This window comes from Pan troglodytes, chromosome 10, assembly GCF_028858775.2.
Source record: "Pan troglodytes isolate AG18354 chromosome 10, NHGRI_mPanTro3-v2.0_pri, whole genome shotgun sequence".
NCBI classification, from domain to species: domain Eukaryota; kingdom Metazoa; phylum Chordata; class Mammalia; order Primates; family Hominidae; genus Pan; species Pan troglodytes.
The window spans coordinates 101,830,990-101,847,964 of NC_072408.2; the positions used below are offsets into that span (position 1 = coordinate 101,830,990).

Genomic DNA, 16,975 nt, shown 5'->3' on the forward strand with positions numbered 1-16,975 from the left:
GAAATGTGTGACTGGATCTCTCTATAAAGGACACTGTTGGGACAACTGACGAAACCTGAGTGGCTGAAGTTCAGAACACGCTGCTCCAAAATATGCAGCTCTGGCATATGGACTATGCTGAGTTAAAGGCACTTGAACAACAGCAGGCACGGCTGGGTGTGGTGGCTCATGCCTGTAATCTCAGCACTTTGGGAGGCCGAGGTAGGCAGATCACTTGAGGCCAGGAGTTCAAGACCAGCCTGGCCAACATGGTGAAACCCCGTCTCTACTTAAAATACAAAAATTCGCCAGGTGTAGTGGCACATGCCTGTAATCCCACCTACTTGGGAGGCTGAGATAGGAGGATCATTTGAGCCCAGGAGGTCGAGGCTGCAGACTGTACCACTGCACTCCAGCCTGGGTGACAGAGCAGGACCTTGTCTCAAAAAAAAAAAAAAAAAAAAAAAAAAAAAAAGGTAAAGAAAAACAGCAGGCACAAGAATAATATGGCCTTTTTCTTTCTGAAAGCAGGAGAAAAAATTCCCACATCAAAGATATCCTCCCTATACCAGAAGGAAACTATCATTCTACATCAAGGACAGGAAATTGAGGTCAAGGGAAATCTGCACAAACTTTGTTAAATTAACTTTTATCTTCTTAGTCACTTCTCCACCCAATTAACCTACTCAAGCCCAAGTCCCTTTGTCTTCTCATTTTCAGTGTTCTACTCCTTGTCCAATTCAGTATCTAAGTGTTCAACATGAACTGCATCTTTGGGTCTTCATCCCTTATGAGGGCTCCACATCACGGAACTCTTATATTAAATAAATTTGTATGCTTTTCTCCTGTTAACATGTCTTTAATTCTCAAGCCCAACCAAAAAGCCCTAAGAAGATAAGGGTAAAATTTTGCCTCCCTTTCATAGTGTATCTTTGTTACTTTCCTGATATTTATGGTCATATTGTGGTTATGTAGGACAATGTTCTTGTTTGCAAGACGTACACACTAAAGTATTCAGGAGTGATGGGGCATCAATTTGGCAACTTACTTTTATTAAAATATTAGTAATGATTCTGAAAGTTTGGGATTATTCCAAATGTTAAAAAACTGTAAATCAGATCACACCCTATCTTACCTTCCAGTGACTTCTAAATAAATTCAGACGAAAAGCCGAAGTATGTACCATGGCTTACTGAAAGATTCTCCCTGAGGCCTGAAAGCTTGAAGAGATGAATAACTCCTCCCTTCTCAGGCCCAGTCCCAAGCTTGGGCCAGCAGCGTGGGTCAGCAAGACAGCAGAAGCAGGAAGAGAGCTGGCCGAAAGACACATACCCCCTTGAAGATTGAGGGGCAGGCCGTCCAGGTACTACATAGCAGTTACATCAGACTGAGACACTTCCTGTTTACAGGAGACTATAAAACCCCTGCCCCATCCTCATTTGGTGCTAACGCCATTTTAGGCATCAGCCCGCCTGCACCCAGGCGCTCATTAAAACAGTGTGTTGCTCCACACTGCCATGTTGTCTGCTGATACACTCTCGGGGTTCGAGCTGATACAAGAACCTTTCATCTTACAACATCTACATGATTTGGGCCCTAGCTATTTCTCCTACCTCGTTTCTTAACATCTTCCCCTCACTCATTCCATTCCAGCCAAACTGGCCATACTGCTGTTCTTTGAACAGACCAAGCAATACATCTCAAACATACAGCCTTTGCACCTGTGGTTCCCTCTGCCTGGAACGCTTTCTCCCCGCTTCTACGTCTTTCCTCAAATGTCACTTTCTCAAAGAAGCTTTCTCTAACTGCTGTATAAAACAGCCACCTGACCCTTCCATTGCTCTTGATTCCCCTGTGAGGCCCAGCTTCATATTATCTTCCTTGCATTTTTCATTACCACAATTATATAAAGGATGTTTTTCTGCCTTCCCCTATGAAAACAAGGACCTTGTTTTATTCACTGCTTTACCCCAGGTTCTTGGCACCTGGTAGGTACTAAATAGTTATTTGAATAGGGATGATAAATTGTATCTGTACAATTACTCTCTACACGTGATAATACCTAGCTCTCTAATTAGAGATATATCAACCCAACATCAAATTTATTCATGAATCAAAGGTAAGAATCCACAGATTTAGAATTCCACAGTGTGTCACGGTCAACAAAGAGGGGTTTGAGAAACAAACAGCTAAGCTTGTTCAACACCATTTCTCCCTAAAAAGATTCATCACAAGCCGTGAAGCTTCCCATACAAATAAGGGTCATCAAAGGTACTCAGACCTTAGGAGGCTCCTCTCCACAAAGAAATGCAGCTTTGAATCCTCACTTGCCCTCAGGCACCTGCTGGAGTGATCTTCTACAGCTCTTAGCTTCATTTTCATGTGGTCTCAGATCAAATAAAAGGACTTGCTCCACTGAATAGGACTTTTAGCTTTTCAGGTTTTTACTATTTTATAATTTTAAACATAATTAATCGCACGTAATTGAAATCACACCCCTACCCCTCATCTCCCAAAATGTGGCCCCTGAGCACCAATGTTAGATGAACATTTTGAAGCAGGTAGATGTCAATCTGAATAAGACGGCTCACATGCCTTCCATAGCCTCCCAGGACCAATTCCACCCAAGAAACAATCTCTCAGTTAAACAAAAACCAGGACACCTCAGCTCCTAAAGCCTGAATTCCATGTTGACACCTTGGTCTCAAATAGTCCTCCTAACATATAGAATGCCCCTTTGGAGAAGGTTGATGGTTCTAAACCTAAAACCAAAGCTCAATGCATGCTGGGCTTAATACCTAGGTGATAGGATGATCTGTGCAGCAAACCACCATGGCACATGTTTACCTATGTCAACCTGAACATCCTGCACATGTACCCTGGAGCTTAGAATAAAAGTTGAAGGAAAAAAATAAAGAGACATAGAATGTGGAAAAAAAAAACAAAAAAACCCCACAGCTCCTCAGACCTTAACGGAACCACAAGTTGTTATTTCCCACTAAAAAGAGTGCAACAGCAATCCCCAAATGATGTAGCATGAGAAAGCTCCTAATCAGTGCTGCTTTCTCACGTTAAGAACCAAAGAGCTTTTTTTATTCAGAGACAGGGTTTCACTCTGTCACCCACGCTGGAGTACAGTGGTGCAATCATACCTCCTTGCAACCTCAAACCCCTGGGCTCAAGGGATCCTCCCACCTCAGCCTCCCAAGTAGCTGGAACTACAGGCATGTACAACCATGCCTGGCTAATTTTCTAAAACTTTTTTTATTTATAGAGATGAGGCCTTGTTATGTTGCCCAGGCTGGTCTCAAACTTCTGGCCTCAAGCGAGCCTCATGCCTCAGCCTTCCAAAGTGCTGGGACTACAGGTATGAGCCACCACACCAAGCCCCAGTGAGCTTTTAAAGACATTATCCATTATCATATTCTTCAGATTACATCACTGACACAGTCAGTGCTCACAATTAGTCCAAGTAGTAGAACAGGGCTTGAAATCTGGTTATAGCTCAGCAAAAATGTACAGTACAAATATGTTTTGCTTAGCTCACAGTATTTGAAAAACAAACAAACTGTTCTGTCCAATTGAGTAGCCTACTTATCTTAAATAAAAATTTTAAAATGTCCTCTGTTGCATTATCCACATTTTAAAGTGCTCTAGAAAGGCCAGGTGTGGTGGCTCATGCCTCTAATCCCAGTATTTTGGGAGGCAGAGGTTGGCGAATCATTTGAGTCCAGGAGTTTGAGACCAGCCTGGGCAACATGGCGAAACCTCATCTGTACTAAAAATACAAAAAAATTAGCTGGGCATGGTGCCACATGCCTGTAGTCCCAGCTACTCAGGGGGCTGAGGCAGGAGGATCACTTGAGCCCAGGAAGTCGCAACTGATTGTGCCATTGCTCTCCAGCCTGGGCAATAGAGTGTCCCCGTCTCAAAATAATAATAATATTAATAATAATAAAATGTTCTGGGCCACATGTGGCAAGTGGTTACCCTATTGGACAGGGCAGATAAAGAACACTTCCGTCATTGTGAAAAGTTCTGCTAGATAATGCTGTATTTAAAATGTCAAATATTTTAAAAAATTAATTGAAAAAAAAAAAAAAAAAGAACTGACCCAGTGCAGTGGCTCATGCCTGTAATCCCTACACTTTGCGAGGCCAAAGTGGGTGGATCACTTGGGGCCAGGAGTTCAAGACCAGCCTGGCCAACATGGTGAAACCTGTCTGTAGTAAAAGTACAAAAATTAGCCAGGCATGGTGGCAGGCACCTGTAGTCCCAGTTACTTGAGAGGCTGAGGTGGGAGAATTGCTTGAACCTGGGAGGCGGAAGTTGCAGTGAGCCAAGATGGTGCCACTGCACTCAGCCTGGGCGACAGAGTGAGACTCTATCTCAAAAAAAAAAAAAAGCAAGAAAAAACAAGAAGTCTCACAAATAAATACAGATGTCCACCTTTGAAAAATCATCCAGAAACCCTTCGCAGAATTCTCACCTGATGGAACTGCAGGTTGCTGAATAAGCCTCCTGCCCTCTTTGACAAGTCTGTACTTTTCAGTTCACTGCAGTCTCCACTACGTCCTATTGTTTCATAGCTGCACTTCACTCACTTATGTCACATATCTGGGTTTCCAAGTGACTCTTTAGAACAGAGGCAAATACACTGAGATTATCCCACTTTCTACTGAAGACAGCCCAAAACTAGCTCTGATGATCAAATTCAATTAAAATAAAATGTCACAGCCCACCAGATATACTTATTTCTAGTTTTTGGGTGAAATTTTCTAGACCACTGGAAAGGAGCTCCAGAGTTTAATTGTATATCAACTGTATGGTATTATTTCAGCAATCTATGAAACAGATATAAGTACTTTGCTTTGAAATACGTCATGCAAAATTTGGCAATTCAAGTGAGCATTTAGAATTTCATTTCAAAATACGCGTATTATAAAGTCATACAAATTTTAGAGACCTAAGGAATTTTAGGGCTCTCATTTTATAGACAATGAGACTAAGCCCCAGAGAGGTTAAGGAAATTGCTTAAAGTCAAACTGCCAGATAAGATTACAGCCAAAGTTCTTTTCACCTTTCGCTTCACCCAGACAGGTGATACTATGGCATATTGTTTTTCCAAGACAGCCACACCATTATACATCCCAATATATACTGTGATGTTGATATGACTCCATCAAGAGATAGGTTCATGTTTTCTCATGTAGAACTTGGGTGGAGCTTTCTAATTGCCTCAATCAATGGAATATGAAAGTGACACTGGACAATTTGCAAGACTAAGTTAGATAAGGCAATATGGTTCCTGCCTAGCTCACTCTCTCAGAGCACTTGCCTGTGTCAGCCCAGGCAACAGGAAGGTGTTCCAACCCACAGGCCCAATTACACCCCCAGCTGACAGCCAGCAATAAATGCCAGATACTAAGTGAACAAGTTTTCAGATGATTCCAGTGTCCAGACTTGGAGTCTTCCAGCTGAGGCTCCAGACATCAGACATCTAGGAGCAGAGACTAGCCACCCTCGTTTTATCTTGTCTGAACTCCTGACCCAAAAAAAAAACTATGGAGAGAGAAATAGCTGTTGTTTTAAGCCACTAAATTTAAGGGTAACTTATTATGCACTCAATGTAAATAGAACAGATACTTTCAGAAGAACACCACTGACTGCTTTATAGAGAGATATTCAATAAATATTTTTGTAATGAAATAAATATTGCCAAGTTAAATAAAATAAAATGAACCAGGCATGGTGGCTCGTGCTTATAATCTCAGCTACTAGGAAGGCTGAGGTGAGAGTATTGCTTGAGCCCAGGAGTTCCAGCCTGGGCAACATAGCAAGATCCCATTTCAACTAAAAAAAATAAATAAAAGCTGGGCATGGTGGCTCACGCCTATAATCCCAGCACTTTGAGAGGCCGAGGTGGGTGGATCACTTGAGCCTAGGAGTTTGAGGCCAGCCTGGGCAACATGGCGAAATCGCATTTCTATAAAAAATACAAAAATTAGGCCAAGTGCAGTGGCTCATGCCTGTAATCCCAGCACTTTGAGAGGCCGAGGCGGGTGGATCACCAGAGGTCAGGAGTTCAAGACCAGCCTGGCCAAAATGGCGAAACCCCATCTCTAGTAAAAATACAAAAATTAGCCAGGCGTGGTGGCATGAGCCTGTAGTCCCAGCTACTCGGGAGGCTGAGGCAGGAGAACTGCTTGAACCTGGGAGTCAGAGGTTGCAGTGAGCCAAGATCATGCCACTGCACTCTAGCTTGGGCAACAGAGTGAGACTCTGTCTCAAAAAAAAAAAAAAAAAAAAAAACAGGCCAGGCACGCTGGCTCACACCTGTAATCCCAGCACTTTAGGAGGCCGAGGTGGATGGATCACCTGAGGTCAGGAGTTCGAGACCAGCCTGGCCAACACAGTGAAACCCTGTCTCTACTAAAAATACAAAATTAGCCAGGCGTGGTGGCTCACACCTGTAGTCCCAGCTCTCGGGAGGCTAAGACAGGAGAATCGCTTGAACCCAGGAGGCGGAGGTTGCAGTGAGCCAAGTTTGTAGCACTGCACTCCAGCCTGGGCGACAGAATGAGACTCTGTCTCAAAAAAGAAACAAACAAACAAATTTAAAAACAAAACAAAAATTATCCGGGTGAGATGGCATGGGCCTGTAGTCCCAGCTACTAGGGAGGCTGATGTGGGAGGATCACTTGAGCCTGGGAGGTCAAAGCTGACATAAGTCATGATCGTGTCACTGCACTCCAGCCTGGGTGACAGAGTGGGACCCTGTCTCAAAAAAGAAAAAAAAGAAAGACAAATAAAATGTCTTCGCTTACCATTCAGGAGGCACCATGCTTCCATCCACATCCCAGAATGTGTTTTTGCCATTCATTTCAGTAGTATATACAACCCATCGGTGACGGCCTGAGTGGGAAGATGAACATTTAAAAAGAAAAACTTTTTTTTTAAAAGCATAGATGCATAATATCAAAGAAGACAACCTTTTTATTAAGAAAAGACTTTTTGTGATCTTATATAAGAGAGCTATCGGAGGAATAACACCCTGGGTGAATTCGTGAAGGTAAGCTCCAGGACGTGTGTGGCAAACTTTAAGCAGCAACCTGCAGCAAGGACTGAGATGATTCACTGCTGTGGGTGGGGCTCAGGCCTTTCCCACAGGGGAGAATCCTTGCTTCCCTGCCAGCTCCCCACAGAGGGAGTAGCAGACAGGATAGGAAAGTGTGTTCCCAGATGTACAGGGTATTCAGAAAAGAAGGTGTTCCTCTTGAGACTGGGGAAAAAACACATTTGTAGCAATCATACTTGAATTCTATGTCTCCACATAAGTATTTTTTTAAAACCACCCTAGATCCTTTTGGAAATTTGTGAATTATATACAATAAGCAAACATTAGAAATGATGGTTAGGTACATAGGACAGCTCATGTCATCAAAATAATATGGCTGCACTCCTCATTTAGGAAATTTCTGTGTACTAGTTGAGGGGCCTAACCACTACTTATTTACACAATTGGGTCCTTAAACTGAGCAAAGACTTGGGCTTTGTCACTTATTATCAGTGGTTATTAGGCAAATTTTATGAGCCTCAGTTTCTTTATCTATTAAAAGTGGATGACTATACCTACATCTTAGAGTTGCTGTGAAAATTAAACATCACATACATTCACCTAGTTCAGCATCAGCCATATAAGCGCATAATAAATATTAATTCCTTCTACCCCTTCCTTACTGCTCTTACCTGCCAATAGGGAACACTGAATTCATTCATTCCTGTGATGGACTTTAAACCAATAAGTAAAAGGTAATCTGCATTTCATTTACAGGGTTTTCCCAGGTAAACATATAATCAACAAATATTGACTAACGGTACTTAAACATGACCTCATCTCTTTTTAAAAATACAGATTTCAATCAACATTTACTGCTTCATTTAGAGAAATCAATCTTAAGAATAGCTAACTAAAAGTAAACTATAATCCAGTGAGGCAGGGGAATGTGCAGGCAGACGGAGGAGACCTTGGGAAAGGTTTCATAAGTCAAGCCCTGACAATACAGTTAGGCTATAATGATGGAGGTGGGCCCTAACAATCTCTCTCTCTCTCTGTCTGTCTCTCTCTCTCTCTCTCTGTATTTCTTGAAATGTTAAATGCCTATTCTCAGACTCAGAAATTCAACTTTATTTATTTATTTATTTATTTATTGGAGACGGAGTCTCGCTCTGTCGCCTAGGCTGGAGTGCAATGGAGCGGCCTCGGCTCACTGCCTGCAACCTCCCCCTTCCTGGGTTCAAGCGATTCTCCTGCCTCAGCCTCCCGAGTAGCTGGGACCATAGGCATGTGCCACCATGCCTGGCTAATTTTTGTATTTTTAGTAGAGATCAGGCCAGAAATTTATTTAAACACATGAATGTAGTTACAAGCAGGTTTACAGTAGCATCATTCCTAATAGCAAAAAGTCAAAAGCAATCTATGTGTCTATCGATAGTAACAGGATTGAAGAAATAATGGTTCTTCCATACACTGGAATGTTGTGTTGCTATTTTTAAAAATGCTGTGCATTTTTTTTTTTTAATAAACACAACTGGCTGGGCACGGTGGCTCACTTCTTAATCCCAGGACTCTGGAAGGCTGAGGCAGGGGGATCATTTGAGCTCAGGAGTTCGAGACCATCCTGGGCAACATAGTGAAACCTTGTCCCTACAAAAAATACAAAAATTAGCTGGGCATGGTGGCACATGCCTGTAGTCCCAGCTACTCTCGAGGCTGAGGTGAGAGGATCACTTGAGCACAGGAGGCAGAGGTTGCGGTGAGCCGAGATCACACCACTGCATTTCAGGTGGGGCAACAGAGAGACCCTGTCTTGAAATAAAAGAAAAGAATTTTAAATATACATAAAGACTAAACTATTGAAAGAGTTGCAAAATTATAAGGGGAGGGAGCTTTCATACACCAAATATATATAAATACATACATATATAGGTATACACACACACACACACACACACACACACACACACACACGAGATGGGGGCCTCTATGTTGCCCAGGCTGGTCTTGAACTTCTGGCCTCAACTGATCCTCCCACCTTAGCCTCCCAAAGCATTGGGATTACAGGCATGAGCCACCATGCCAGGCCCTAATTTTTTTTAATTAGCAAAAATAAGAATATTTCCAATGCAAGGGAGAACAGAAGAAAGGAGGCTGGCTGCAGTGGCTCACACCTGTAATCCCAGCACTTTGGGAGGCTGAGGCGGGTGGATCACGAGGTCAGGAGTTTGAGACCAGCCTGACCAACATAGAGAAACCCCATCTCTACCAAAAATACAAAAAATTAGCTGGGCATGATGGCGCATGCCTGTAATCCTAGCTACTCAGGAGGCTGAGGCAGGAGAATCGCTTGAACCTGGGAGGCGGAGGTTGCAGTGAGCCAAGATCGTGCCATGGCACTCCAGCCTGGGCACCAAGAGCAAAACTCTGTCTCAAAAAAAAAAAAAAATAAATAAAGAAAAGAAAGAAAGGAAAGAATGTAATATTATAGTTTGTAACAATACAGTGAGAAGTAGAAAGAATAATTACCCCAGGTTCTTCCATTAATTACATGATTAAGTCTCTTTGGTAAAGATACTTCCTTGGGCCTCAGTTTCTTCATCTATAAAACAATAGTTTTTAGACAATCTCTTAAAATCTATTCTAGGTCTAAAATTCTGTGATTTATGTGAGTATTAAAAATATCATAACTAGGTGTGACAGTATGTGCCTGTAATTCCAGGTCCTCAGGAGGCTAAGGCGGGAGGATTGCTTGAGCTCAGGAGTTCAAGACCAGCCCAGGTAAAATAGTGAGACCTCATCACACACACACACACACACACACACACGCACACACATAAATAGAGTACATAAGATGTTTACTTCTTATAGACCAACATGCATCCAAAGCAACCACATTCCTGAGAAATATTCCTAACTATTCAATGACTTACCTTCTTCATCTGTAAAATGGGGGCGGAGGAGCACAGAAGTGCTTATCTCAAGGAGATGTTGAAGATTAAGGTAGATAACGTATGTTTTTGTTTAGCACAGCACCTAGCACATGGTAATCACTCAATAAATGCTAGGCAATTATTTTTTCACATTATACATTGTTCCCCTGGATGAAGACTAATTGCTTTTTCCTCTTTGATACTTTTCATCTCAATCAAGAGAGTATTTTTTTATTATTATAAAAGTAACAAATGCACATGGGAGAAAATTCAACAATTCAAGAAGGTACAGGTTGGGTATCTCCAATTCCAAAAGCTCCAAAATTGGAAACTTTTTTTGTGTGCTGTTATGACACTCAAAAGAAATGCTCATTAGAGCATTTCAGATTTCAGATTAGAGGTGCTAAACTGGGACGTATAATGCAAATATTCCAAAATCCAAAAACACCTAAAATCTGAAATACTTGTGGTCCCAAGCATTTTGGGTAAGGGATACTCAAACTGTAAAAATAATAATAGCAGTCACAGTGCTAATATTTATTGAGCGCTTATTATGTGCCAAGCATTAGGCCAATGGTTCTTAACAGATGGAAATTTTGCCCCCAAGGGGACATTTGGCAATGTCTGGAGACATTTTTGGTTTGTCAGTCAGTGCTGCTGCTGCTGGTCATTCTATGATGCACAGGACAGCCCCTCACAACAAAGAATTAGCTGTCTCAAAAAAAGAAAACTACAAACCAATATCCCTGATGAACACAGATGCAAAAATCCTCAACAAAATATTAGCTAACCGAATCCAACAGCATATCAAAAAGATAATAATATATCATGATCAAGTGGGTTGAATACTAGGGACGCGGGGATGGTTTAACATACCCAAGTCAATGTGATATATCACATAAATAGAATTAAAAATAAAAATCATATGATCATCTCACCAGATGCAGAAAAAGCATTCGATAAAATCCAGCATTCCTGTATGATAAAAACCCTCAACAAAATTGGCACAGAAGGAACATACCTCAAAGTAATAAAAGCCATATATGACAAACCCACAGCAAACATCATACTGAATGGGGAAAGGCTGAAAGCATTCTCCCTGAGAACTGGAACGAGACAAGGATGCCCACATTCACCACTTCTATTCAACACAGTACTGGAAGTCGTAGCCAGAGCAATTGGATAAGGGAAAGAAATAAAGTGCATCCAAATTTAAAAAGAGGAAGTCAAACTGTCGCTGTTTGTTGATGATAGGATTATATATCTAGAAAAACTTAAAGACCATCCAAAAAGCTCCTAGACCTGATAAATAAATCCAGCAGTTTCAGGATACTAAATCAATGTATACAAATCAGTAGCACAGCTATACACCAACAATGACCATGCTGAGAATCAAATCAAGAACTCCATCCCTTTTACACCAGCTGCAAAAAATAAAATAAAATACTTAGGAATATACTTAACCATGGAAGTGAAAGATCTCTACAAGGAAAACTAAAAAACACTGCTGAAAGCAATCATAGATGACACAAACAAATGAAAACATATCCCATGCTCATGGATACGCATAATCAATATTGTGAAAACGACCATATGGCCCAAAGCAATCTACAGATTCAATGTAATTTCCATCAAAATACCATCATCATTCTTCACAGAACTGGAAAAAACAATTCTAAAATTCATATGGAACCAAAAATGAGCCCACACAGCCAAAGCAATACTAAACAAAAAGAACAAATCTAGAGACATCACATTACCCAACTTCAAATTATACTACGAGGCTACAGTTACCAAAACACTATGCTACTGGTATAAAAATAGGTAGGTAGACCAATGGAACAGAACAGAGAACCCAGAAATAAAGCCAAATACTCACAGCCAACTGATCTTCAACAAAGCAAACAAAAACATAAAGTGGGGAAAGGACACCCTATTCAACAAATGGTGTTGGAAAAACTAGCAAGCCACATGTAGAAGAATGGAAGTGGATCTTCATCTCTTGCCTTATACAAAAATCAACTCAAGATGGATCAAAGAGTTAAATCTAAGACCTGAAAACATAAAAATTCTAGAACATCACATCAGAAAATCTCTTCCAGACATTGGCTTAGGCAAGAAGTCATAACTAAGAACCCAAATGTAACAAAAACAAAAATAAATAAATGGTACCTAATTAAACTAAAAAGCTTCTGTTCAGCAAAAGAAATAATCAGCAGAGTAAACAGACAACCCACAAAGTGGGAGAAAATATTTGCAAACTATGCATTAGACAAAGGACTAATAACCAGAAACTACAAGGAACTCACACAAATCAGTAAGAAAAAAACAATCCCATCAAAACATGGGCAAAGGACATGAACAGACAATTCTCAAAAGAAGATATACAAACAGTCAACAAACCTATGAAAAAAATGCTCAACATCACTGATTATCAGGAAAATGCAAATTAAAACCACAATGAGATAGCACCTTACTCCTGCAAGAATGGCCATAATTAAAAATTCAAAAAATAATAGATGGTAGTGTGGATGTGGTGAAAAGGGAACACTTTTACACTGCTGTTGGGAATGTGAACTAGCACAACCACTATGGAAAACAGTAAGGAGATTCCTTAAAGAACTGAAGGCAGAACTACCATTTGATCCAGCAATCCCACTACTGGGTATGTACCCAAAGAAAAAGAAGTCATTACATGAAAAAGACACATGCATACACATGTTTATAGCAGCACAATTTGCAATTGCAAAAATAAGGAACCAACCTAAATGCCCATCAGTGAATGAGTGGATAAAGAAAATGTGGTATATATACACCATGGAATACTACTCAGCCATAAAACAGAAAGCAATAATGGCCTTTGCAGCAACTTGGATGGAGCTGGAGGCCATTATTCTAAGTGAAGTAACTCAGGAATGATAAACCAAATATCGTATGTTCTCACTTACAAGTGGGAACTAAGCTATGAGGATGCAAAGGTATAAGAATGATATAAAGGACTTTGGGGACTCAAGGGGATAAAAGACTACATACTGGATACAGTGTAACACTGCTCGGGTGACAGATATACCAAAATCTCAGAACTCACCACTAAAAAACTTATCCATGTAACCAAAAACCACCTGTACTCCAAAAACTATTGAAATAAAAAAACAAAAAATGAATAGAATTATCTGCCCCACAGTGTTAACACTGCTGAGGCTGAGAAACCCTACATCACAGTAAGTTCCTCCCATTCACTTTTCATCTTTTAATACAGCTTTATGAGGCACATATTATTATTATTCTACTTTACAGATGAGAAAACTGAGGGTTAGGGAAGTTAATTAAGTTAACCAGGTCACAAAGTTATAAAGTGGAGGGGCAGAATGTTGAATCTCTATCATCTGATTCTATGAGTTTATTGAGTTTCCTTCCAAAATTTAACATGCACACAAAAAGCATGTATTTTCTCCTTTTAAGGATACCAAACATTGTTCTGCTACTGGAATTTTTTTATATTACGCACATCTTTGACATCTCTCTATATTAAATTTATAGGTTTATATCATTCTTAACAACAACGTATTCCAAAACACGTATACATATGTAACAAACCTGCACGTTGTGCACATGTACCCTAGAACTTAAAATAAAAAAAAACAACAAAGTATTCTAAAAAATGTTTAATTCATCAGTATCCAACTTATGCACACTAATGTTGCTTTTAAAATTTACTAGCACGGTGGCTCATGCCCGTGATCCCAGCACTTTGGGAGGCTGAGACAAGAGGATGGCTTAAGCCCAGGAGTTCAAGACCAGCCTGGGGAACAAAGTGAGACCCCATCTCTTTAAAAAAATTAAAAAATTAACCAGGTGTGGTGGTGCATGACTGTGGTCCCAGCTACATAGGAGGCTGAGGCAGGAGGAAGGCTAGAACCCAGGAGGTCACGGCTGCAGGGAGTCAAGATCACACCACTGCCTCCAGCCTAGGTGACAGTGAGACCCTGTCTCAAAATAACAACAACAAAAACAAAAATGCTGTGGCCAGGCACAGTGACTCACACCTGTAATTCCAGCACTTTGGGAGGCTGAGGTGGGAGGATCACCTGAGCCCAGGAATTCAAGACCAGCCTAAGAAACATAGCAAGACCTCGTCTCTCCAAAAAAAAAATTTTTTAAACAATTAGCCAGGCATAGTGACACATGCCTGTAATCCCAGCTACTTGGGTGGCTGAGGTAGGAGGACAGCTTGAGCCCAGAAAGTTGAGGCTGTAGTGAGCCATGATCGAGTCACTGCACTCTAGCCTGGGTGACAGAGCGAGACCCTGTCTCAACACTAAATAAATAAATAAAAATTTAAAATATAATAAAACAATGCTGTGATGTATGTTTGGTTTGCAAGAATATTTGTAGAATTAATTCTTTTTTGAGATAAGAGTCTCGCTCTATTGCCAGACTGGAGTAGAGTGGCGGGATCTGGGCTCACTGCAACTTCCGACTCCCTGGTTCAAGCGATTCTCCTGCTTCAGCCTCTCAGGTACCTGGGATTACAGGCACACGCCACCACATCCAGCTAATTTTTTTATTTTTAGTAGCGACTGGGTTTCACCACGTTGGGCAGGATGCTCTCGATCTCCTGACCTCGTGATCCACACGCCTTACAGGCGTGAGCCACCGCGCCTAGCCGAATTAATTGTTAAAAGTGGAAGTGCCGAGACAAAGGGTATGTGCAATGTAAATTTTTACAAATATTACCAAATTATCCCTCCAAAAAGACTGCATTAACCTACATATTTATATGGTTTTGCCCACATTGGGATTTATCAGCTTGAAAAATACTCAAGGCTGGACGCAGTGGCTTACGCCTGTTGTCCCAGCACTTTGGGGGGCCAAGGCGGGTGGATCACAAGGTCAGGAGTTCAAGACCAGCCTGGCCAATATGGTGAAACCCCATCTGTACTAAAAAATACAAAAATTAGCCGGCCATGGTGGCGCCCGCCTGTGGTCCCAACTACTCAGGCAGGCTGAGGCAGGAGAATCGCTGGAACCCAGGAGGCGGAGGTTGCAGTGAGCCGAGATCGCGCTACTGCACTCCAGCCTGGCCGACAGAGCGAGACTCCATCTCAGAAAAAAAAAAAAAAAAGAAGAAGAAAAACACTTCAAAATTTGATAGGTGAAAAATATATAACACTGTTTTTAAAGTTGTATTTCTGTTGTTACAAGTGAGAATGAGCATTTTTCCATACCTTCATTGGCTATTTACTTTTCTTTTTTCTGTAAATTATCTTTTTTCATTTTCTATTGAGTTTTTCATCCTTTTCCAGTTGTTTTGTAAAAGCTCATTGCATAATATGGAAAATAGACTCAAATCAAATCCCAATCCCAATCCAATTATTCATACTAAAAAATACTGCACTCACCAAAAAATTGCTTGTTGTCTTCATAGTATTTGTTTCCATATTTGTCTTCCCCCACTAATGTACCAACCTTCGCATCATTTGTCCTGTGAATACCCAAAAGAAAACAGACATTTTAGAATGATTCTTAGTTCAAAACATAAACGGAAATAAAGTGAGAGTAACAACTTTCAGACACAAGGGCTGCTGCATCAACTAGCAAAATGAAGAAGTGCTGGGGATGGGAAAAGATGAATTGACAACTGATGTGCCCAAATTACACTAAAAATATAAATGTAGTCTCTTCAGATTACAGGACTACTTGTATCTACTATCCCTCAGCCAGGAGGCACTGGAATTAGCAAAACCTTTAGGAAATCAAAAAGCCACAGGATTTCATCTTCTTACAATGATACGAAGGTCTCCAGGCTCTTTCATTCCACTCTGGGTCTCCATTTAGGTTTCCGCGAAACTATGCTGCTCGTGGGATCAGTGAATGTCAGGAAGAGAAGGGACCATTATTATTACCTTCAACGCCTTACAGACAGGGAACTGTACGGCAGTGCAGGGAAAAAAACTTTACCAAGGTCACTGAGTTAATGTCTTGTAATGCTCATTACTCTCCAGGGCGTAGGAAAAGAGGGGAGCCCAGATGCCCTTGCCTCCGAGTCACAGCTCTGACTCTACAGATAGCTTCGGTCTTGTCTCGGGGATATATGGGACAGAGACCAGCCTGGGGGTGGCAAGGCAGAGATTGGGGCGGTTGTCCTTGACAAGAGCTGTGGATTCTCCAAGGTGACCCGAGCCTGGGACCCCTTCCAAGAAATCAGCCAGCGAAAGTCCAGCCCCAGAGGCCAAGAGCATGGCTCTGGCCGCCTACCTGAAAAAAACCCGTAGATAGCCTCGGAGACCGCCGTGGCCGGTGATCTGCTGCAGCCCGCGTTTCAGGACCTGCACTAACTCCATCTTGCCCCGCTGGCCCCGCCTCCCGGGTGCGCCAAGCAAAACCCACCGGATGGAAGCTGCCACTCAGCCGCAGGAAGCCCACGCCCAGAAGGTTCCCACGCGAACGCCAGACGTGGTCTTGCCTACGCGGTCATGTTCTGGCTTCCCAAGTAGGCAGAATTGGTTTCCCCTGGAAGCAAAGGTACCTTAAAATTTAGTTTTCAGAGTTTAAATCTAGAAGGCGGGCATATGCTGGAAAGCTCACCTACACGAGGCTTTCTCACACGGGGATTCCCCCTTTGGGAATTTCAGTTTCCTCATCTAAAAATAATTGTCTCTGGTGGGCGCGGTGGCCCACTGCTGTAATCCCAGCACTTTGGGAGGCCGGGTAGGGAGGATCGCTTGAGCCCAGGAGTTCGAGACCAGCCCCGCCAACACAGTGAGAATTCTGTCTATACAAAAAAAAAAAAAAAAAATTAAAAATTAGCTGGATGTGGTGGCGCGTGCCCGTAGTCCCAGCTACTCGGTAGGCTGAGGCTTAGATGGGAGCATCGCTTGAGCCTAAAAAATTTCAATATTACTTCATTTGTTAACCACAGTTCTTCTACAAAGAGAAACCTCCCTTCAACTATTTGGCTCCTGAGATACAATTAATATAGGAAAGGCAGTATGGGTGCTTGATT

General features: G+C 41.7%; 1 protein-coding gene across 3 annotated transcripts in view; it reads right to left on the bottom strand.

Annotated features, from left to right (window-relative positions):
- NDUFA12 (NADH:ubiquinone oxidoreductase subunit A12) overlaps positions 1-16,590 on the bottom strand; it is a 37,497-nt gene extending 20,907 nt beyond the window's left edge. The window contains exons 1-4 of one of the 3 annotated variants that reach the window (XM_063784790.1): positions 16,558-16,590; positions 16,228-16,482; positions 15,372-15,454; positions 6,807-6,894 (exon numbers count right to left, since the gene is read on the bottom strand). In XM_063784790.1, coding sequence (XP_063640860.1) covers positions 6,807-6,894; positions 15,372-15,454; positions 16,228-16,313 — 257 coding nt within the window. In that variant the 5' untranslated portion in view covers positions 16,314-16,482; positions 16,558-16,590. Of the gene's footprint in view, positions 1-6,806; positions 6,895-15,371; positions 15,455-16,227 lie in introns of all 3 variants that reach the window. The other 2 variants (NM_001071784.1, XM_009425971.4) reach the window with 2 other exon arrangements.
- Positions 16,591-16,975: the final 385 nt, after the last annotated feature.